Raw genomic sequence first — 25,408 nt, forward strand, 5'->3', positions numbered from 1 at the left:
CTAATTTGGTTTTGGACACTATAGCTTTGGATCTGCAAATATAGATCATTATTAGGTTTTTAAATCATGCAGATTCTACTGTCTCCTGCTATTTGCCTTTGGGGAATTTTTTTAAAATAAGAAATTATTCTACATAATCTGTATAAAAGTTTTAATAATAAGATTATAAATCTCAGCTAAAGCATTATATATGAATTTTAGATGCATCACCCTCTGTCTAATTACTGGTTATGATTTTAAATTTGCACAATGGAGTTTATTAGCATTCTGTGTATTGCCATTTTTACTCATGTACCTTATAAATGCAATATATTTTAATCTAGTTTTTCAAATTTAGATAATAGTTGTTTTTATTATTCAACTTCAAATTTGAGAAGCTCCCTTGTAATGCATTTGTGATCCAAGTCACTACCAAAACTTGTGTGAGTATAAATGAGATAAACAAACTAGAAATAATAATCTTAAGTGAAAGCTAGATTGGTGTCCGATCTAGTCTCCTAACTAATTATGCATCTACCAGCCTGTTAAAATTCTGTCTAGAGGTCCTGAAATTATTCCCTCTCTCTTTTTTTTTAATGTCATTGTTTTATAGATGAGTTACTAAATGAGAAAAAAAAGTGGTAATAGAGGAAGTTGGCATAGAGAATTGTAGCTGTATTCAGCTCTTTTTATCTTTTTCTAAATATAGTTATAAAATATTGTTCAGGTCAGCTGATGTAAGCAGTGAAATACTTCTTCATGTCTTCTTTCTTTCCCAATTATTTCAATAATGTTTTGATGAATTAAACTATATAAGTGAAACAAGGAAATCAGCACCGAGTTTAATATCAAATCAAGAATTGAAATTGCTAATTCCCCAGATATTTTTAATATATTGCTAATCTCAAGACCAGGACTAAATTGGTATTCCAGGACTAAAGTAGTAAATTTTTAATAGAGATGTCTCTCACGAGCAAGTCTTATTATAACATACTAGAATATCATTTATTCTTTGAGGATGTGATTTATTCTATTTAAATATAAGCCCTGTAAAGGAGATGTGTTAATCTATTTTTACTCTAAGTACATAAATATGTCTGCTACACTCTAGTCAGTAGATGTATTCAGAAGCCAATATGCCTACACTCTCACATTTCTTCTGTAAATGATGAATAATATTGATAAATGAAAATTACAAATCTGCAATAGAGCTTAACTATTGAATACTAAATCATTCTGTTACTAACTCTGTGTTCCAATGACATTTTCTAGATTAAAAAAATGTCATTCCTACATTTAAAAAATATTTTGTGCTTTTACAGCAATGTAAGCAAATGTGCATTTGAAAGAAAATCCACAATGCAGCCACAAATAATTCCCTGTAAGACTCAAAGTGCCATTTTCAAAAATGGTTCAATTTTCAGAATAGAATATTTAAAACCTCTTTCCTGCCAGACTTTACATTCCACATGTTTGGTACAATTAAAATGGAAGAGTGGTGGAATGGAACTCTTCCATCTATATTTTGGAAAAACATATTCACTCACCTCAATTTGTCAGTGTGCATTAAGAGGTAGGTCATTATGCAGTAGAAAAAGAAGAAGAAGGCAGCTCTAACTCATGTGACTGACATATAAGTGAACATGGCCATTAATACAATTTGGCAGTGACCTTGGCAGCATTACAGGTAATCTCCTTGCAGGGATAAACTATTTGAATGATACTATAAGCACAAAAAGAGTTCCCTTTGGAACTCTACCACTTAATTTTCTTATATCCTAACAAAAATATTTTTAACTGATCCCTTAATGACTTTCTTTTTACCTTTGCTCTCTCAAATGACAGTTTGCTCCCAGGCATTGTTGCTGTCATTTTTCTATCATTATGGGCACTGGTATATATTTCGTAGCACTTTCGTAAAGGATTGAAGTCGATTATATTTTTTATTATAGATATAAATCTGTAGTCAAATTTTATTAGACAGCTCATAACCAAAGTTCTAAAGGGCAGAAAGCATATGTAGAGAAGATAATTGGTTGAAAACTCAATGTTGAAGAGAACTCTATATATTTCATAAAAACTCCCAGCATGACAATTATTATTATTGCCATTTAAGATTTATTTAGATTATTTAAGATAAAACATGCATTTTTATCACAACTTAGATTTTGCAGTAGAAAATTCAAGTGCGTCATTGCTTATTTCTTACTTCAGATGAGTTTGTCACACAAGAAGGGAACTGTGGTGCATAGGGTAAATGAGTAGAAAAGATAATGACAAATAGTTATGTTGTTATCTTATTATAACATCCTACTGCCCATCATAATCTCATATTTAGTCATAATCTGTTCTGAAATGCTTGTAATAAAGAAGTTTCACATAATGGAGATTGGGCTTATTTAAAAGCCTCTGAGGTCATAGTATCTTACACTTGCTTCTACGTCGTATTTCAATACAGGAAATGAACAATGACTTTAAAGGAAGAGCATTTTTTTCCCATACTATAGATCCATTTTTAAAAACTATTCCCTCCTGATTAGTTTTTGGGGTTTCTTGGCAATTTAAACCAGCTGTTGACAACAGCATTTATAGGAACATTGACATTTTGATTCTGTGTTCTGTATTTATAATGTTCATTCTAGTTTAAACTTTTACAAGCAGTCCAAATTAGTTAATTTGTGGAGTTAAAGCAAATTCACTGGTCATTAACATTTTTGAGTATCACAAGTATGTCAGAAAGATGCTTCCAATTAATGGTTATAGTAAGTGCACAAAGGGAATTATTTTCATACATAGAACCTTAAGAATCATTGATAAGAAGGACACAGAAATTTATGAGGTAAGGCATGTCCAGTAAATTACAGCATAGTGCATTTATCATCAATTCACCTATAAATTCAGTCTTTACTAGTGCCTATTTCCAATTCATTGTCAAGTTGATCTATATAATCAGAATTCCTTATTATGTTTACACTACTAAGGCATACACCAAATGAAAAATTAGGAGTACCTTTTCTCTGGCTATAAATTTCAAGTATAAATGGTTGCTAGTAGCCTATAACACTATTTAAGCTGCCCTTGAAATAATTTTAAATAGAAGCACATCAAGAAATATAATTTAAATCAGAGAAAAACTTAGTATTTTTGGTGCATTATGTTTAAACTACAAATAGCAATATATTTTAAGCCCAATTTTTAAAAAATATTTTATTTACTTACTTGAGACAGAAAGAGAGAAAGAGCATAAGCAGGGAGGAGGGTCTGAGGGAGAAGGAGAAGCTGACTCTCCTCTGAGCAGGGAGCCCAATGTGGGCCTTGATCCCAGGACCGCAGGATCATGACCTGAGCAGAAGGCAGAGGCCGAACTGACTGAGCCACCCAAGTGCCCTTACACCCAATTTTTAAGAATAAAGTGGAAAGGCCACTTTAAGAATTTATTTCCACTTTATTTTAATAATAAAGTTGAAAACAGAAAATGAAACACCCTTCTCTAATCTAATAAGAATCAAACATTGAGATTTATTTTTAGATTAAAGCTCAGGGAATGCCTGAGTTGGTCAGTGGTTGAGTGTCTGTCTTCGTTGCGCATATCCATGTTGCCAATCTGAAGTAGAATCTCCCGACATGATAATTTTCTGGATTGAAGAAAATCATAAATATGAGTTTCAATAGATCATGGATCATAAAATCTGTCATTAGACATAGAAGAAACATGTATATTACCTATTTAATATATCCTTACTTGGTAGTGGAGAAAATGAGTCTTAGAAAAAATTGAATGAGATACAAAAGTTGAATTTCAGAAATATTAAAATTATTTGTGATTGTGTAGCATACACTGTACTTGGCAATTGGTAGCATTTTTGTACAGTGTCTCAGTAGAATTCTAAACTTCAATTTTTTTTTTCTAAACTTCAATTTTTTTAAACTTAATTCTAATCCCAACAATGCATTGGTCCACCATTGATTTTTCAAATAGAATTTCAATGACACATGCAATATTTTAGGTGTTGGAATATGTCTATGTTTCAATGTTTATGCTTCAAATACAGTTTTGGGGAGAGGCAAATAGCTAATGGAACAAACAGACCCAAATAGGAAATACTTTTCATGTCACGATTTTTTAAAAAAAAATTGTAACACACACGAACAATAAAGAGACATTTTACAAAGCTCTGGATCCAAAAAGAAATGAGATAGGAAAACATTAAAAAGATATCACCACCCAATATATTGGGATCTTTGAAAATAACTCCATCTATTTTAACTGTTAGCCAGTTGCCAGTGATGTGCCTGTCTCTGCAGCATACCTTTTCCCAATTCCTAGGGCAGGATTGGGAGAGGGGCAGAAGTTTCTATGGTAGATGCCTTCTCCAGTTCAAACGTTGTAAGGTGACACAGATGACTATTAATGAAGCATATTTCAAAGGACTTGGAAATATTTTTAAAGTATTCTTAGAAAATTTAAAATGTAGGATGGAAGATTGCACAAGTGATCAACCACTTCATCTGGTATCACAAACAGAAAGGGAGGAGAGAATCTGGTTGGCTAAAAAAAGACCCATAAAAAAAAAAAAACAGACATTTTAAAAGCATTATGAGAAAAGAAGAAATTAAAAACAGTATGGAAGTGAACATCCTAAGAAATAGTGAAGGCTTAAAATTTGTTAAGGAGAATCAAAAATAATGCATGGTATGTACAAATCCATTCAGCTTTAACCAATAAACAATAACAACAGCAAAGGATAAAATAAAGTATAGCCCATTTTTTCATGTGGAGGCGAAAGAAAATATAGATAATGCCAGAAATATTTCAAGTTCCACAAAGGTATGAATTTTTATGGTTTATTCTTTAGATTTATCCCTTAAAATAGTGCCTAAAACATAGTACTACAGCACTAAAACAAAAAATAAAAAATAAAAATAAAATAAAAAACAAACAAATTTTCCAATGAAGGAATAAATGAAATGTTTCTTTGCTTTATTTATCCTTTACCTTTATTAACCAACAAAATGAACTCATGCTTGTGTCTAGGTACATAGAAATGTAACATATGTACCTTTGACCTGTGGAATCAAGTGATACTAAGAAACAAAGCAAATATGGAATTCCTGGGCAGTTCTAACTAAGGCTAAGATAATTTTAGTAACAGGAATTCTTATAATGCCATTACAAGGCTACAAGGTACTATTCTCTCTTTTTTTTTTTTTTAAGATGTAATTTATTTATTCATGAGAGACACAGAAAGAGAGGCAGAGACAGGCAGGAGAAGCAGGCTCCCTGTGGTGAGCCCAATGTGAGACTCCATCCCAGGACCCCAGCATCACACTCTGTGTCAAAAGCAGACACTCAGCCACTGAGCTACGCAGGCGTCCCTACAAGGTACTATTCTTAAGAATTTTTAAAGACTAGAAGGTAACTGTCAATGATAATATTTTTAGAAGAGAGCAGGGGATGGCCCAGATAAACTGAGTAAGTGGTGAGAAATCATGAAGCTAAGGAAATACAAATAAACTCTTTACATACAAAATGTAGAAGAGTTGGGTAGAAGCAAGTCTGGCAAGGGAAGACAATGCAAAATTGAAATAAATGAAACAGATAAACTTTGGATTTAAAATTTGTGCAGTGTGTAGATCATTAAAAATATGTAGTTGATGTCAATATACAAAAACAACCTGTTTTGAGTACTATATATATTTTTTTGGACTAGAGAGTTAAAGACAGATATGATTTGAATTGAAGAGCTGCAAATATGGTGGAAATAGAAAATAAAGCAAGGACAGGATAATCAAAACAGGTATAATTCAATATACAGTCGTGAAGTATATGAAATGAGGACATGATCATCAGATGTGTTCTCTGTACAGAGGGTAGAACAAGAGGAGTGGGCATAAAGTATTCTGTGAGGGATTAGCTATAAGTCAGAATTTCCTGAGTGAGAGTTGTGAAATATCAAAATAGGTTACTGAGGAAGGTTATGTTGCTCCTTTTCCGGAAGGCCTTAAAAATAGGAGAGGTGGAATCCTTGTGAAATAATTTGAGGATGGTATTATCTGAAGGAGGAGAAAACGGTATAACCTTGCATGGCCTCTGCCAGTATTAATGTCTGGCATTTCTACTCTTACCTTGGTTGAGTGGAAATATAGATACATATTTCAACAACAAAAAAATAGATTATTTTGCTCTTCTCTAGCATGGCAAAATTTAGTTAAATTTTAAAATGGATCTCCTAAAGATCCAGTTTAAGGAAATTGAAATTTCCAAGCCCATCCTGAATTACTCCATAATAAGTTTAGACAAACATCTATTAAATATTTATCCTACTTTTTTAAAGGAACTGAATAGAAGTTGTGCTATATTCATTGTTTTCCAATTCTTATATAAGATGAACATTTTTATGTAATTTTGAATTTTAGAGTCATCAGAAAAGTGGCCAAATAATGATTTGGTATGTTAACTAGTTACTTGATGGCAGTGTTCACTTTTCTAGCATCTGAAAGTGATAGCACCTCTGTACTTCTCAGAACTCTTCTCAACAGGTGTGAGTGGCTCTGATATAAAAATTATTCCAGACATCTCTTCACTGTGAAAGGCAGCATTTGCCAACAGGTCCTTTCTTACTGAATTAGAATTTTCAGAGATTTCCTGTTTACCAAAAGCCCTCTTCAAGTGCATGGGCTATAGATGCAGCCATGTTGAGCTTTCACTTTGCCCATTCAAGGGCCCAGCATCTTAAATTGAATTCAGGCTTGAGTATAATAGGTCATTGTTGATTATGGAGCTTTTGAATGGCTCTGACCAGTGTGCTCATCAGCTGGTACAATAACCTCTGTAAATACATAAATGAATATATATGTACTTATATTTGTACCACAGTGCTCTCTCTACGAAAGTAGGAGAAAAGTCTGATACATGCTGAAAATAGACAAACTATTACTTCCTCACACTATGTATGCTCTGACAGAGCAAGGCTATGTGATACATTGTGGAAAAACTGATGTGAACTTCTGTAATACACTGAAGTGTGTGATTTTTCCTCAACAATTATATTGCCAATTATGTCAACTGTTTTTATACAATTAATAGTATGTTTTATTAGGTGTGTGTCCTATAAAGCTGATATACATAAAATTACTTCTAAAGTAATATATTTAGGGAGTGTGAATTGCATAGTTACAGCCAAAGGTCTCAAACACAAAGAATTCTAAAATAGGCAAGTGTATAAAATTCTGAAGTGGAAACTCCACTCAGTAGAGAAGAATATTGTGATAGATCATAATTTGAGGAGATAAGGGAAAGGCATAAAGAGAAGGAGGAACAAGAGGAGGAGCAGAAAGGAGAGTCTTAGTGGGTTAAGGGCCAAGGTAAGACCAGAGTGAATTGGATCTGGGTTTGAAACCTACCCAAGGTACTCTAAAAGAGAGCAAGATGACTGCGTGGAGACAAGGTATCTGTAATACTCTTTGTAATACTCCTCTTAATCATGAATGAAGTTGACTCTCCTGATCTATCCTCAGGAAGACACCTGTTTTCATGTTTTTGCCCAGGCGTCATGATGAATATATGCTGATTCATAGACATTCACCCGGTTTCCCCTCTGAGCACCCATATTCATCTGTAAAAAAGGAGAGGTAGGAACCCACTGATGCTGATGAATCTGATAATCTAATAACAAATACCCAATTTGAGTTTCAGTCTTTCCCCCTACTTGGCATAGTGAAGTAAATTCTTTTTGCCATCAAGAATAAGAGAATGTGGGATGCCTGGATGGTTCAGTTGGTTGGACATCTGCCTTCAGCTCAGGGATCAAGCCCTGCATCAGGCTCCCTGTTTGGCAGGGAGCCTGCTTCTCCTTCTCCCTCTGCTTGTGCGCTCACTCTTGCTCTCTCTCTCTCTCTCTGTCAAATATATAAATAAAGTCTTTTAAAAAAAGAATAGGAGAATGTTAGATGAATTAAAGAACACTGATTTTAAAAGTACCTCTTAGATTTCATTAAAACCCTCTGAACATCCCATTTTCTGCATAGAATTTTAACTTGAAAGCACTCTCATGAATAGTACCTTGCTGCATAGAGAAGTAGCAGAGTATGCGGTTCGAGTACTGAGTCTGGGACGGCATTTATATACTCTGTAATTACATATACCCTATCACTAGCTGTGTGACCCTGGGCAAGTAACTTAACCTCTCTGTCTCCAGCTTTTTTTCCTGTGAAATAGAAATGATAAAGTAGCCTTTCTCATAGGCTGCTGTGAGGATTGGAATTAATAAGCTTTTGGTGCTATAGTATTTTATAATTCTTAGCTGTTTATTAAATTTCTAAATATGATTAGTATTTCAAAGCACATAATGCAGCCTTAGTCTTAACTGTTTATATTGCTCGAGACTGAGGTGAACCAACTTTTTGAAGCAACAAGTATGGAAAAAACAATGCGATTTACCCAGGCAGTTAAATATCTTTGTCAGTGTATTGTGTTTCTAGGACTATATCCTTTGGAGAAGCATTTTGACATTATTTTATCTTACACATTTACCAAACTTAGACCATTTAGGAATTTGAAAGAGGTTTTTAGAAATTGAACCTGGCTCCTTTTATATAGCTGAGGAAAATGAGATTCAGAGCAGTTGACTGCCCCAGAGACATGCAGCTCATGTGTAGCAGAACCCAGCCAAGAATCTGATTACAAATAGAGCTTTCTTTTCACTATACCACTTCTTAGTGCTTTGGAAATTTATTGCACTAATTGCTAAATATTTTATTAGTATTTTTACTTTAAAAGAACAGTTTTCTGCACTTGATAATCATATCTGTACTCCTTTGTAAAGCTGCTAAAAGAATAGTTTTTTTATTGTTTTATCAATTATTCAACAATACTCATATGTTTTCTTTGAGCCGGGCAATGAACAGTGTTGGTTTAGGGCATTTTAGCAGTGCAGTGTATTCGGTAGTCAGAAGGAAGAAGCTTATTCCTTTTTTTAAAGCTAGCATTTCCCAAAACATATTCTGGATACACTTGGAAATAGCCCAGATTCTGGCATCTAGCATACTGAAGAATATGAAAAGTCCTGCAGCAAAGAAATTTGTTTTCTTCATTTTTTTTTATTTCCTTTCTTTTTTTTTTTTTTTTTTTTTTTTTTTTTTTTTTTTTTTTTTTTTTGAGAAATTCTTAACCACTGATCTTTGGAATCCATGCCGAGGGTTCTGAAGAGAGTCATGGACTTGCTTCCACTGATGAGTGCTTTCTTCTAGATCCTAGCTTTTAGAGAATCAGGATTAAAAAAAAAAAACTTCATTTCAGTAAACTTCTGATCTGTGATGGCATGGTCTTTTTTACAGGGGAAGTACTGTAATACTTTCCATGTATTAGGATCTGCCAAGGATGACTTGGGCTATCCTTGAAAATAGCCTGGGACAGAATGTGTAGACATGCTGAGATAAGGAGCCTCCTGCCAGGCCTTCAGCGTAGGAACTGACTTAGCTTACCCCAGGCCCACGCTGGCCCTCTGCAGCACACTTGCCCTGCCTGGGTGTATAGAGGAAACATTCTGTTCGTCTGAGAACACCTCTATTCCTAGCTCTTTGACAGTTTCACTTTCCATATCCCATCAGTCTTAAACATGTGGAAAAAGAGATAAAGGAAGGTGATGAAATGAAAAAATGGAGTGGGGAAGGCTACAAAGAGAGAGAAGAAACTCAGATTTACATGCCTGCTTTGCATGCAATTATGACTGGGTTTTAGAGGGGGAGGTGAGTGTCCTCCAGAGGTCATTTTATAAGATAGGGAGGGAGGGAGATGAGTATGCAGTGCGAAATACCAGTTAACATTGAGAATAGAATCAAACACTATGCTGATTTTCATTAGAAAAGATATCTGTATGATGATTCATTTAGGAAAGGAAAGACAACCTTTTGACTAGAAAAAAAACTTTTCATATATACAATTCTTTTTTGGGGCATTAAATCCATTATAAATGAAAATAAATCAGCGTTAATTTAGGTTTCATGGTAAATTATACAACTTACCCTATCTTAAAACTTATAAATTATGTTCACCAAATAGGAAATACAAAGAAATTAGTGCAGTAAAGGATCAAATTTATGCTACTCACCCTTAAACTGACTGGCAGGAGAGGGAGAATTGAAAGCGTATACCCGCTATTTCTTAAATAAAGTTTTGTTGCATTGAAAATGTTGATCTCTCTCCTTACTTAAAATACTAGTTTTTCGTTTGGCATTTCTATATAACAGCTTTTAAAATTAAAGTGTATTAGTGCCTTGTACTCTAATTTCTTATTTATTAAAATTCATAATCCTTAAATTTTGTATTTTTCCTCTTAAAAACACTTTAATTTAAAAAATACTAGATGATTCAATTTGTCTATTCATTCCAAGTTGGAAATTAATCTGTTTGGCTTGAGGCTACATAGCTTACTCTCATTAGATGGGTATGTCCAAAGATATGTGAACATTTCCCATACAGTGAGACACTGGGATTTTCAAATATCGCTGAGATCTTAATCAAAACTGTGCTGATTGCTTGGGAGTTGGGTCCTGTGAGAGAGGAAATAAATCAACCTACCCTAGTGACTCAGGTACATTAGTAATATTGTAAGCTTATTTATTTCTAAAAGAAAGAAGGTACGGCTTAAAATATATAATCCTATATTTCACATTTGCAGAAGTTTTACATTGTATTTGTCAGATTGTTCATGGCTCTGTGCATATTTAACACTGCAAAAGGAACTTACATGCCCAAGAACTATTTCAGCCAGTATATACTGATTTAAGGAAATATCCACATTTCAAAGGAAGACACACATACCTTTGGATTCAGTTTGTATCATTTGAGAAACCTTTTACATTATACTATATTATCAGTGCTTCAAAGTGTTTATTACTTTTGAGAAATTTTACAACACTGAAGTGAAGAAAACAAGTTTACACAATTTATGAAACTGAATTGTATGCAATTGAATTTTTACAAATGAGTATAGTGCTGTTTTTTATTTGAGCCTCGCAACCTTGTCAAGGAATTTAAATGCTATTACTCCCATTCTGTAGATGAGGAAATTGAGGTTTGGGAAACTAGGGTTTGGCTGTTTGTAGCAACCGTGACAAGCAGAGTATCCATGGGGTATTCAGGCTGGAGTAGTCATCCTCCAAATACTGCCAGACTCTATCTGGGTTTTAGATCTGTCCTCAGATGTCATCTTCTCAAATGTCATCTTCCCTGACAGCACTATCCACCTCTGCCCTTTCCTGTTCAGTCACCTCCTTGCCTGTTCTACTGTGGTATTTTCTTTCCAGCCCTTCTTTTTCTAAAATCATCCTATCGGTGTGCTTGTTTATTGCCTCTTTCTCCCTTTAGTATGTAAGTTTGGTGAACACCAAGACCTTGTTTATTTGGTTCACGGTGGTGTCCCTAGTACGTAGCATCATGCTTGACACATTTATGTCTCTGTAACTAAAGATCAAGCTTTTTCATTGTAATCTGTAATATTAAGCATCATTATCTTGGCTCAAAGTCTCTGATGACATTAGTTTCACCAGGATTTGATTTGCCCACATGGTCCTAGCTAAAGTTGAGTTTAAATCTCTGATAAGAATGCAGCACATACGTAGTTACATGTAGTTCCTCTGCTCCAAAGCCGTGGCAGGTAGCCTGCGAACCATTGCCGGAGAGGATCTGTACTGCATGCATGCACCAGAGTCTCATTTCTCACCTTTAACCGGCAGCATTCCTGACCACCAACCCTGACAAAAGTTCTGAAGTATAAAGCCGTGTGTTACACAGCCCTAGTGTGTTTTACAGCAAGCAGGGCTGTCTTGGAGAGTCCTCTTGTCCCAGAGTTTTGCACAGATAAAGGGAGGATATAGTTTTGAGAGGAATGCTCTAACTACAAAGTGCATCCTGAAGGCCATTTAGCTCACAATGAAGGTCTGTGTTTTAAAATAGCACTATAACAAAGTAACTACAGAGTTTTGGCAAGGGCTTTGACTATTTATAGAACTAAGTAAGGCATAGTAAATAATACCACAGTACCCAGTTCTCCCTTGCCATAACCCCAAACTTATGAGAAGCACTGTAATTATATTTTTCTACTTTAAAAAAAAAATCATAGTAGCCATTATCAGTTTAACCATACGGAAGCTCAGGCTGAGATTTCTTTTTTAAATGCATAGTTTTGATTTTCAACAGCTGCACTGGGTCTTTAATCATATATTATCTTTATGAAGCCTTTTTCTAACATATGTTAATTGGCTGTTTTCTGTGACAAATTATGAGCTCTTACTTTGATGAGGTTCAATTGCAATCATGTTGAAGTCGAGTACGTAGAGTTTCCACCCCTGCTGGCTCCTCAAACCACTACAAACATCCGCACGTCACTGCAGTGCTGAGTAATGGCAGGATTTGGGCTGGCTGATTTCACTACAGATTTTTTTTTCCACAGGATATTTTCAGCTTCTTTGTACTAAATCTGTTGCAGGGTTTGCCCTTTTTAGCAGAAGCATGCTCTAAAATTAACATCAAACCTTATTGGAGATTACTATAATACAGTGAGAAATATTTCATAATACAACACCCCAGCATCTGTTTTGCTTTGCTAAAATTTATTATATTTATTATACATTTTCTTAAAGTCAATCAGTTGTTAGGTTGTTAGTATTTTCTAAATCACCAGCATTTTGTAATAAATATTTTTAATTTTCCTCTTTTGAAGAGAACAGTTATTTATTGAGTAGATGATTATTTAGCTGTCATAAAGAAAATGCAGGTACCATTTTTTTCTAGGTGTTTCCAAATGTCAGTATTTATATTTTCTTTTTTCCTTATAGTTACATCTGTTGGTCAAGGAATAAAAAGAATTACGTGTTCCATCAAAGTTAATGTCCAATAAGATGCATAGCATCCATTTCAGTTTTCTACCTTAATGTCAGTTTCTAATATATGATTAGGATGAACAGATATGTTCTAATCCATCTGCTCTGAGAACTGTGACAGATAGCCTGCATCAGATACCAACAGATGATCAGTGATAGCTATAATTAGAATAGATGTAAAAATACTGCACATTTGTTTATATTCTCAGAAAAGTAGTCAGGATAATTGATTAAGGCCTTCAGAAACTGTGTCAAACACCAGTCATATTGAGATTAATTTAACTGTGTTTCTGCCCTGACATCTAAGGTATAAGGACTCTGCAAAGTGCGGTTCTCCAAAGCCAAAGCTAGGGGTCAAATTTCCATACAGGTATTAGAGTTTAGTATAAGATGAGACAGATGTGAATAGGAGCTACTCCTCCTCATGAGGCTGTTTTTAATCAGCCATTTCCCTGGAGTAGCACACAATCAATGAGCTCTAAATCCTGAGGCTACCTGCATTCATAAGGAAGACCTGCGAACATCATTACAGAGCTTACAATTGAGCATATGTGAAAAAATTAGAGCAGAAATTAAGGGTAGGAAAGGTTAACTTCAGAAGTCTTACTTTGGTACTGCTCTTTTGGAAGGTCTTAAAAAGATAATTTTTTTTTAAAGGATATTAGACTCTACTAAATTTAGATACTACTCTATTGAAGGATTGCTGTAAATAAGCCAAATGGAAAGTTATTATTGATTTATATTATCCAGAACTGTATGAATATGTATACTATTTTGAGAAGGTACATGTGTCAATTTCAGCATGAGTAAGTAAATCTAAAGTGGGTTTTTTTCTTTTCATTAGTAGTACTACAGCTAGAGAGAGGCTTTAGGAGCCCTGTGTGATACTTCAGTGTGACTGCAAAGTCAATTGATGCACAGTGTCTTAAGCTAGTGTACACAAGGAAATTTAGTTCCACTCGATAAGACACATACTTAATTGGCTTTAAGAAAATAAACCAAGGTAAAGAATGATGTGCAAATGAAACAGAGAACTTGGCACTTGACTGTATGGAAGCCCGTGAGCCATGTGGCTTAATTGGGGCCAGTTGGGATCATTTAATGATTGCTGTCAGAAGATCAGATTTAATTCTCCTTATAAGAAGACCACAGTGGGATAGAGTTAAACAAATTGTCATCAGAGGTTTCAGATGAACAAAGCCTTAATTAGGTTGATTAGGATGCTGTAAAAGAGATGAAGAGAATAGAAAAATTGATGAATCACTGGTTTCCATGTTCAGCCACATGTAACAGCAATATCAAACATCTATATTTTGAGAGACATTATTACGGCATTTTGAGTATTATGTATATTAGATGGAAGGCTTTTGTGTAAACTTTCTAAATTTCTGAAGTTCAACTCGAGACAAAAGTAAATGGCATTCAACGTAAATAGTGGGTGATTTATCAAGCTTATTCATCTTATTGTATAACAAAAACATTGGCAGGAGGACAGTAGTATTTCTTTCCATTTCAAGGTCATCTTTAAATATTAAATAAATAGGCAAGTAACAACAGAGGCAAATTATTTGAAGGACATAATTTTCAATTGTTTAACAATTATAATATTTGAATACAGAATAAAACAAAACCTTACAATGTCCTTTTAACTATTCATATCACAATCTTAGTAACACCGTGATTATTTACTAGTGATGACACTCATGACTATTCAGGTGTCTTAAAATGTACTCTTCCTGTTTTATCCTCACATTATAGAAGACTAAAACATGATTTTTTTCCATTTGCTGCAGTTTTGTAGGAGAATGTCCTCTCCACTCACATCCATACACACACACTTTGACGTATCAGTAAGGCTAAAAACTGTGTCCTGTGCATATAGGCTTTTGAGAAAGAAATTTATAGAATATTTCCACTTTAATAATGAAATATGATACATTAAAGGTTAAAAAAATAATGAACGTAAAATTTGTTTCTGACAGGATTATGAGATGCCTGGGAATTCAGATTTTGTTATAATAAGATGATAATGTATAATCACAGCATCTCCCCTTTCAAGCCCGCTTGCTCTGAGGGCTGACAATTTTGTTTCACTAATATTGGTGTTGTATAGTTGCTTTACTTGCTTTGTTCAATAACAGCAACAACAACAAAAAAATCCAGCTGCATATTCTTACTGAGAGGTTACAGCTGGGGAACAGAACACACTCTGTGATGCTAAGTAGTAGCTCTTGCTTTGTGATGAGACCATGCAGGATTTACCTTTGTGGTAAGCTCTGCCACATAACTAAGTGGCCTTTGAAAGAAAATGTGGTGGCTGTACTGTTGTGAAAAATTAGGAAAACAAAGACATGATAGAACCACGAATTAATTACTTAATATGATGTGGAAAGACGAAAAAACTTCAGTGTGGTTCAATAGCACAAGGCTCTTGACATATTTAGACCATTTGGAGTTTATTTTGGCATGGGGAATGGAGAATGCTGTTTAAGCTGCATCGTAAAAAAAAGTGTTCAAGACAAAATATACCATGGAACACCGTGACAGAGAAACTGTGCTTCCCCCCATGTTTACTAAATTGTTTATGATGCAACACAGTTGTTTAAAGGTATGTGTCTCCTAAATTCTAGAACTGTGTAAATAAAATGATTTATGTCAGTGATAATGGCAGGTTAGGCCCACTTTATTAAATTAATTGCAGAGGTTTTCAAAGCGAGTTCCTTTTTAGCCTTATTATATTTCTGACATACATTTCATCTCTTTTTGTCCTTGGGGAAAGATATTAAAGTAGGACTAGAAGCATTAATGTAGAGTTTTCAGCAGCCGTGGTCATTGGGAAAATTGATATATTTCCCTAGTTATTTCTACTTTTGCAGCCTGAAGCTCTTCCATGACTGAAATTTAAGAGAAACTTCTTAATTTTTATAACATTGTAAATTTTGTCTTCATATAATGATTATTGTTAAGGTATAAATGAAACATTACCTGTTAGAACTTGCTCATCATTAGCTTTGCAAAGTGAAGTCTTCATGGTATATGTAAGGACTATGATTCACTTGGTGGCCTCACTGTGTAACATGGCTTTCATTTTATGCCTCAAAACTGAAGCAGTCTTACAAGGAGTAGGCCATGTTCCCAGTAGTGCTATGGACCCACTTAGCATATCGTACTACCTTTAATGACGATAGCTGTGTTGCATATCAGGAAGTTTATTGACCTGAGCCGAAGTCAGATGCCTAACTGACTGAGCCTCCCAGGCACCCCTAAGCATTCTACTCTTTATTTCAGCTCAGGTCATGATCTCAGGGTTGTGGGATCAAGTCCCACATGGGGCTCCATGCTCAGCAGGTAGTCTACTTGAGATTCTCTTCCTCTCCTTCTGTCTTTCCCCACTGCTCACACTCATGCTCGCTTTCTTGCTCTAAAATAAATAAATCTTTAAAAAAAATGTTTGTTCCCAACTTATTGTAGGGAACAGCAATAAGCTGAAGTTCAAACCTGAGCTTCCTGACTCCAAAATTCTTTCTACTTCCACTTCTGAGGATAAATTACTCTTCTTCCATATGTGACATGCTCTATAAATATGACAAAGGATTAAGTGAGGTTATCAACCTGCTTCTGTATAAACAAAAATACGAAAATGTCCTCAGGAGGAGTCATTAAAAATAACAACTGAAGAAAATACACACGTGAGAGATAAAAATCTTAAAATCGTTAATCAACTAATTTATTAGCTCATACTAGGTCCTGGAAGTGGGGTAGATACAGGGAATACAAAAGTGAGACAAAACAGATGTTGCGGAAAACAGGCAATTTCAGTTATGACAAGTGCTACAAAGGAAGACATGGTGCTGTGAGTCCTTGTGGGGGATTTGTTGAGATCATGAAAAGATGGAGTGCTTCCTGAGGAGGTGAGATTAAAGCTGAGAAAGGAAGGGAAGAAGTTAAGGAGGCATAGGAGGGAAGGAGGAGCATTCCAGGCAGAGGGAATTGCACATGCAAAGGCCCTGTGGTAGGGAGCAGCATAGTATGTGTGAGGAACTGAAAGATGACATTATAATTTGTGTGTGATACTATGTTACAGAGTCTTGAAGATGACTCAAAATCCCATCATATGGACACTAAATTTGAATAAATTTAGAAAATAACTTTGTGTTTGGCATGATAGTGTTTATCCAGTGGTACATAATGGTGTTTTTTTTTAAGTACCTTTAGGAAGGTAAGTTTTGGCTATGTGTCGAAAATGAATTCAGCTTGCATTCATAGCTAGGGTAACATAATATGCTATCTAGAACATCATAAACTTAGAAGTGAATGACTTTCAGGACCGAGGAAATATTCCCCAACTCATAACACATCACATAGTTGATGTGATGTGTTATTGATGTGATGTGTTACTCTTATTCAGTAACAATAAGAATAATAATTATTATTATATCTTTTGAAGTTCAAAATGCCTCTTAAGCAGGAAAAAAGTAAAAGTTCTACTTATTCCTTTTAACCAAAATATAATTACATGCCTCATATGTCTTTCAAATATATAAGATAGTTAAATGTACTTAGATGTACATAATGAGCAAAGTTTTCCACTTAAAATAATAATGGATCATTTAATTATTTGAATTAGTAATACCAGGCTTGCAGCGACTGGGCTTAAGATCATTCTTGTCCCTTACTAAGAATCCAGCTTGTATTTATTTAGCCGTATAATTTCTTGTGTGATATAATGTGCTTGGTTTTCAGCCTTGAGTTTTTATAAAGCATTATACGATGATGCTTGTGTTAGTGAAAATGTGAGTCAGTGAAGAAGTTATTTGCTAATATGAGTAAAAGAAAACCAGAATTCTTTCTTTGCAAATTGATATTACATACTTTAATGTTTTATCATTATCCATAGGCTGTTTTTATTTAAGTGACTGCATTGTGCTTATTGTAGCAAAATACATGCTTTGCAAAGATAAGTTTAGCAGAAGAGAATTAATTTCTTCCCACATCTTTTAATGTGGCATGGCAGTCTCACTCTACGATCAAAACACGTAACTGAAGGTTGTGTTTAATTTCTAAATCAAAGTGTTGTGGGAAGATGATTGAAATCTGAAGATGACTCAGATCCACTTGATATGTGGTTTTCTTCCTACAGAAATCTTATGGTAGACTGCCATTTCCATGTTAGAAGGAACCTCATAGTGATGAGATTGAAACAAATAGTTTCACTATATACTGAAAGTTTATGTTAGTTTCTTTGATTCTTACTCTGAATTTTTTAAAAGAACTTTGAGAGCTTCAATAACAGGCATCTTTTCCCCGCACCCACTATATCTTTTTTTAAACTATGAGTACAAAGAAGTGACCAATGTTTTTCACTGACAAACACTGAAATTTTTTTTTTGGACAGTTGGCAATTCTTTTTTTTTTTTTTTTTTTTTTTTTACCAAAAATATAATTTAACCAGTTAGGTCTTTACCTATACAGAATTCTTCATGTACTTCAAAGGGTAAATTAAGATTATATGACTGCATCAACTGTATCAGATGATTTTTGTGAGGCATGGTAAAATGTAATTATGACATATCTCCTCCTTCACCGAAGTGAATTTGTTTGTTTTATTTTTATTTCCTAAAGAAATCCTACAAAATACTAACCTAGAACTGAAATGGATTTTTCTTAGGTGTTTTAAAAATAGAAATAGAAAATTGCGTCCCCGTGTCTGGATTTCTGTCATTGTCCCTTATCTGAACCTCTCAAAAACCTCTCTGTGTGTGGTGTGCAGCACAGCACACTCAGACAGTTCTGCTCAGAGAAGGAAGTGAAGAGTTTTGGTTCCCATTTTACACTTCTGGAACAGTTTAGGGAAGGAAGCACCTTTACACCTTTTATTGTTCGTGGTTGCTGACATCATATCCTTCCCTGACCAGTCTGTGCGTGTTTCCTGCCATTCTGTCAAGATTCTTCTGTGTTACGGGGAGGGATTTGTGGGAGGGAGGGAGAGAGGGAGGAAGAGAGCAAGAAAAAGTGAAGCAGGGAAGGGGGGAGGAGGAGTGTGTCACTCAAGGGAACTTGTTTGTAAATGAGAGAGCTGGGGTGGGAGAAAGATCTTTAGCATCTGTCCACAAGAAATTCTTCTCTACTTGGGTCTCAAAACCACTTTGCCTTCATCTGTTTGCTTATGCCAAACTCAAAGTGAACAGAAGCCTGCCATAATGAAGTTCCCCTTTTTAGTAAGCAGCCTGATTTTATTTTTCTTATATTTAGGTTGACAAAAAGAAAAAAAAATGCAGAAGACTGTAGCTCTATAGAGTGTAACTGTGGTAGAGCATTTCTTTTTCTTTTTTTAATTACTGATTGTTTCTGTGTAGCTCTGTCATTTTCCAAGAATGCTTCTTTCATGTGGAAAGAAGTAGCGGCAAGGCTGCTGGAATTATTTTAAGCTTATGGTTGATTGTACATAATGAAAGTTCTCAGCATAACTTGAAATTCTACTACATGTAGTTTAGCTATTCTTTTCTTCATATACATACAAAACAATTTTTAAAACTGCTTAAGTTATTTAATCTCTTTTTCAGCTTCTCTGGACTTCCTACAAATTAATACTTGAAACTGACCTTACAAGATAATTTTTGCATAAAAAAAAAATCAGCTTAGAGAAGTAGCGATGCTAAGAAAACAACTACTGAGCTATTGTTGACCTTCCTAACTCTGAATTTTTACTGACAGCCTTGAAATGTGGTGATCCATAATCAAATGCTCTAAGCCACGTTTCGTGACATATTTTACTTCATAAGAAAGTCGCATCATCACCGTGTAGTATTCTGCATATGTACATAATAATATCAAGTTTTGCATTTTAAAAATGTTCAGAAGGCAACCCTTCGAGAAATACTCATTTTTATGGAAAACAAGAAAATATTTTAATTTTACTGAAATTTAAGCTTGTTTCTCTTTACATTACCTTGCATATTTCAAGAAGGAAAATACATCCAATGGTATTTTCACCAACTATTTTATATATATATTCGATAAATGCATATACGTTTTTTTCAGGCAAAATATTTCCCATCCTTTCTTAAGAGTTAAAAAAAATCCTTGCTCTGCTCTTTTTAAAAAGCGTCTCTCCAAGTTGTGAAATATGGGGTGGTGATGTGTAGGAACTCTTCTAAGTTTGGCTCATGAGGAGTTCTCCCTCTGCCTTTCTGAAGAGACTTTTCTCAGAGGGATGCATCTCTGCTTGGTTGGTTATTTGTATTTTGAAACCAGGATCTGTAGAAGTTCTCGTCTTCCCCGCCTTGTCACCACACTCTAATCTGTTCACCCTGACCTTCCACCTTAAAGTGAATAAGCGCTTAGGCAGGCATAGTCCTGTAAGCCGATAGTGCCACCGGCCTCAGCTAAATGAAAAGAAAGGAAATTGTCCCATATGCGTTTGCTGTGGATTCATGGGTTGGCTTTGCTGTGATAGAGGAAGCCTGTTTGTCTCTTTGGGGTCTTGCACATGCATGGGAAATGCCATTCTAACGTGCCGCTTGCTTCTAAGGTAAGACTATAGGAAACACAGGAAAGTTGCCCAGTTGAGTGATATTTAAGACAGTTTCTAAAAATAGATAGATGGGACAGTGTTTGGCAACAGTGAATATATAATGCAGTTGTGTTCTGTGAATGTTTCATATTTTAAGGTGATTTGAATGTCTTATTGTAGCTAAGTTTTTCATGTGTATTTGTCAAATGTGTGTTATTTATGTAACTCTTTAAAACTTTTGAACTACTTCCAACATTTAAAATTACCGCTGGAGTAATAATTTTTGATGAGCACTGTGTGGTCATGATGTTACTCAACATATATAGTATTCCCAAAGGTACAACTGAGCTGCAGCTTCATAGAAAGGCATTGGGCAAAAGAGGATGGATGGTCTTAGTATTTAAGCAGCACTTAATCCACCAGAACTAATTATATCATAATAGCTTCTGCAATTAGATAATCACAGAAAATTTTAATTTAAAGAAATTTACTCAAGGTGATAAAGAATTTAGAAATTAAATTAAAGAAATCAAAAGACAGCTGATGATCAGACCAAGTGTTTAACAGCTTTCCTGTTTCAATACCTTTGAATTGGAGCCAAATAATCTATTAAATAGCCAGGACATTGGCTTAGCATTACATAATACATGTGGGAATTTCTCAGGTCCCTTGTCAGACACCAACTAAAACAGGGAAATTCTGAGCAACGTGTAAAGTAGTTGCATTCTTTGACATAAGACTGGATAGAATAATTGAAGCTGTTGCTTACAAATGAAGAATCCAATGTGGAATGATTTCTTGTTAACTTCCACATTTCACGGCAATTCGTTTTCATTATGTTCAAGTGTTTTCAGATATAATTTAAAACAAAGTAAAATATATACTTTTAATACTCGGTTTCTCTGGGTTTATTTTATATTATCGGTGATCGTTTCTTTAATTTTAATTCATGACCTAAAGATATCTAGTTTATAATATCAGGCTTCTGTAATTTTGTATCTTACTCCCCAAAGACATATGAGATGTCTTTTTAAAATATTTAAATTTAGAGAACTGATAGCTTATTATAAAAAGTGTAGTTATTTTTTTTAAAGAGTATCATTACAAATGGAGTAATACTCTAATTTTTTGCACCATTTCTTTTCGGTGAATGATTATCTTTTTTGATTCTTGTATTCAAGATACAGCTTATGGGCTTTCAAGAGGAAAAGGAGATCTCACTGCTGATAGCTGCTTATTATGTAAGATTAAATATCCCAAATTATTTTTACAGTGTTCTCAGAGCAGTGACTTTTTAAAAATAAGATTAAGGATTTAGATTTAAATTAGTTGACATTTACATATATCAAATAGCACTTTCATAATAGTCCATCCTATTTGCATAACGAGGGACGTTATCACCTCTGCTGTCAAAACACGAGATTGTTTTCCCTTCAAAAATGAATTAGCTGCCCTACTTAGCATACACAGGTATATAAAGGTTCATTAACTCTCTGATTTAGGTAATTTTTCATAATAGAAGGGTGAAAATAGTCACCTAATTTCATTAAAAAATATTAAGGAACTCGTTGCAAAAGATACATTTCAAGTGTTGGGCTTTGAAGTATAGTTTTTGTCATTTAAATGACTTGTTAAATTACTTATGAGATTATTTTAATTATAAAAACAAACTGTTCCTATTTGATATGCTCCTGCATGGGATATACCATGTGCTTTTAGTACTTATTCTCATTCATTCGATTGGCTTACTTTCATATAGTTCTCTTTTTTAAAAAAGTAGAATATGATCTTTCTTATGAAACTGCCTTTCTGTTAAAGTGGTATTTAATTTTTCTCTTTTGTCCAGCAGGAACGAATGCAGGAATTTGGGAACTGAGCAGTGCAAGTGCTGAAGAAGGAGATTTGTTTGGAGGAAAAAGGAAAGAGAAAGAAAAGGAAGGAAAAAATACATAATTTCAGGGACGAGAGAGAGAAGAAAAACGGGGACTATGGGGAGAAAAAAGATTCAGATTACGAGGATTATGGATGAACGTAACAGACAGGTGAGTGGGGTAAACTTTTTCCTGTATCATTATTTACATAAACATCCATTAAGAGTTTCAGTGAATTAAATGTGGCCAGTTTAAATGCTAATATTCTATCCTATGTAAAGGGAAAAAAATTACCTTATTATCTATTAGACAAACAGTTTACACATTCATGATTGTTCACTTTTTATTTCTACATAAATTTTGAACGGAAACTGTACTTGTATAACATGAATAGCTTAATAATTAAGAGTTAATAAGCATAACATTGCTACACTGCACGCATCATCAAACAAAGATATTCTTATATTCATGGGAACGAGGCCTTTTGTGGTCATCCACTTAAAGGTTTAGAATATAGGCTTATAAAAATGGCTCTCAGTGTATTCACAGTAAAAAAGACTTTCAAATATATTCAAAATACTTAACATTGTGCTGACAACAACAAATACCCTCACAAAATATTAGTAACTTAAAACATGTAGGCAAAAGCTATTAGTTAATTCATACTGTTTTCTTTATACCATGGATTTTATAAACAAAGAGGCAGATGATGCTATATTTTTTTTCTACAACTCCAATGATAATGCTGTATGATACCATTAATCTCTCTTAAAGATTTTATATATCCAAATACCCTATTCAACAAAGACTTGTATATCATGAATATCTGTGATTTGACTATTTTTCTTCACACATGGGGAGAGTGCATTTAGTTAGGTGATATAAGGATAGCTGGATGGTTTGTATGCATTCTAATGTTAAATAACAAACAATGGTTCCTGAGAGAAATTACAGTACTGCCAAATCCCAATCATTACAAATGAATAATGGAACCTGCCAGCAGGTATTCTTTGACCATGGGAGAGAAGAATATTTTGCCTGTTGCCCATTTACTCTGGGAAAAGCTAAGAGGATAGCCTTAGAGATGCCCTCACAGACTAATTTCCCCCAAATAAAGACATTCTATCTCTCCGATTGTCCTTTTCTGTCTTCTTGGAACTGCAAGTGAGACTGGAACTGATTTGTGGTTTAAGTTTTTTTATGTTTTTTTCCAATTTTATTGAGAAGTAATTGACATACATCACTGTATAATTTTAAGGCATACATTGGATTGGCTTGATTTACATATATTGTAAAATGATTACTACAATAGGTTCAGCTAATGTCCATCATCTCATAGAGATACAATAAAAAGAAAGAAGAAAAAGGAAAAAAATTCTTCTTGTGATGAGGACTCTTAGGATTTACTCTCTTAGCAACATTCTTTTATGTTGTATAATGGTGTTAACTATGGTCACCATGCTGTACATTACATCCCTGCTATGTATTTGTCTTGTAACTGGAAGTTCGTATCTTTTGACCACCTTCATCTATTTCTCCCTCTTCCCACCCTCCACATCTGGTAATCACGAGTCTGATATCTTTTGGTGAGTTTGTTTGGCTTTTAGATTCTACATATAAATGAGGTCATACAGTCTTTTCTTTGTCTGACTTACATCACTTAACACAATGCCTTCAGGATCCATACATGCCATGTTGTAGCAAATGGTAGGATTCCCTCTTTTATGGCTGCATAATATTCCTCTGTGTGTGTGTGTGTGTGTGTGTGTGTGTGTGTGTGTGTAATCACTTCTTCATTCATTCATTGGACACTTAGGTTGTTACTCTGTAAATTATAATGAACAGAAGTTTAGTTATGCTATCAAAACTGATATGTAATTAAGAGATAAACTTTAGATTTTCAAGTTTATACCTCCCTTAAATTATTATATTTAAGGTACATATAACTTGAACTATTTTGGACTGAATTGAGCTAAAGGATAAAGTTTTATGATAGATTTCTTCATTCTTTTCCTACACATTATTTATTGCTCTGGATTAAGCTAAAAAGCAGTAATTCTGTCAATATAAAACCACGATATTTTTAGTTGGCTTATAACTTGAAATTGAAATTAAGACTGAAATATTGAACACCATGTACAATTGACTCTTTAGACCTTGTTATTTGGACTAGAATCTGTTTTTGAGTGCAGTCAAAAATTATATGAATTAGCACCTACATTTCATTAATAATACCAGGTAATTTTTAGGTTCATGAAATTCATTGTATCTTCTTTTTGCTTAAAAAAAGAGAGAAAATTTTTGCAGGTTAAATTCAGGAGCTTTCATTATGCTTTATAAAGGAACATATAACTCACATAGGGATGCAGGAATTTTAACACATATTTTTCAGCTAATGAACATCTTTTCTTAATTTAAATATGGTTGTGTCTACAATTGCTGTTACTCTCATCCATGTCAGAAGTCATAATATCTTTAGGAGAAGAAAAATTGTTTAAATTCAGTTCAATTTAGATTCCTTTTTTAATCTTGAAGATGAATTCCTTGATTTTATTCTATAGAAATTTAAGATCTATGTAGTCTTCTCCATACTTTAGATTCAGCAGGCCCTTCACTCATACTCTTAAATCTAATTAGTATGTTTTGGTGTATATTTCAATGATTATTTTAGATGGCCATTGACATTCAAATATCCATTTTACTTGTAAATGTTTGTTTTGTGCACCACTTACTTACTACAAGAGTGATCATGAGAGCCTAAAAGATGTAGGTCACTTCTATAATCAACACCAGCAAATCTGCAGGAGCAAATCATCCCAAGTGTGGAGGCACCCCTAGCCTGGGCTTCCTTTAAACTATGTGTTCACATGTTGAAAAGAAAAATGTTAACCATTTTGCTTTTTTTTAATCTTCCCCCACTGCAGTCCGTAATAGAACCTCACACAGTGGTTCACTGTCGTCTTTTCTTCAAAAGTAGTAAAAGCCTGCTCTGCCTTTGCAGGTGTTTATTTGGCTATACAGAAAACAGGGTGTGTTTTTACAGAATAAGAAATAGAAAAGAAACTTAAAAGTGTAAAATGAAATATTACAAAGCCGATGTATAAGTTGAATATCATTAAGAACCAACACTGCTATAAAACAGAGCAGCTAACTGTTTAAATTG

The 25,408-nt window shown here is 34.2% G+C and overlaps 1 protein-coding gene across 19 annotated transcripts in view; it reads left to right on the plus strand.

Moving 5' to 3' along the window:
• MEF2C (myocyte enhancer factor 2C) overlaps nt 1-25,408 on the plus strand; it is a 169,041-nt gene that overhangs the window by 50,097 nt on the left and 93,536 nt on the right. For 13 of the 19 annotated variants that reach the window (XM_038532351.1, XM_038532354.1, XM_038532358.1 and 10 more), the window contains one exon: nt 22,224-22,416. In XM_038532351.1, coding sequence (XP_038388279.1) covers nt 22,363-22,416 — 54 coding nt within the window. In that variant the 5' untranslated portion in view covers nt 22,224-22,362. Of the gene's footprint in view, nt 1-20,012; nt 20,393-22,220; nt 22,417-25,408 lie in introns of those variants that run through there. The other 6 variants (XM_038532352.1, XM_038532356.1, XM_038532349.1 and 3 more) reach the window with 3 other exon arrangements.

The sequence above is a fragment of the Canis lupus genome, chromosome 3 (genome assembly GCF_011100685.1).
Source record: "Canis lupus familiaris isolate Mischka breed German Shepherd chromosome 3, alternate assembly UU_Cfam_GSD_1.0, whole genome shotgun sequence".
In the NCBI taxonomy this organism is placed as follows: Eukaryota; Metazoa; Chordata; class Mammalia; order Carnivora; family Canidae; genus Canis; species Canis lupus.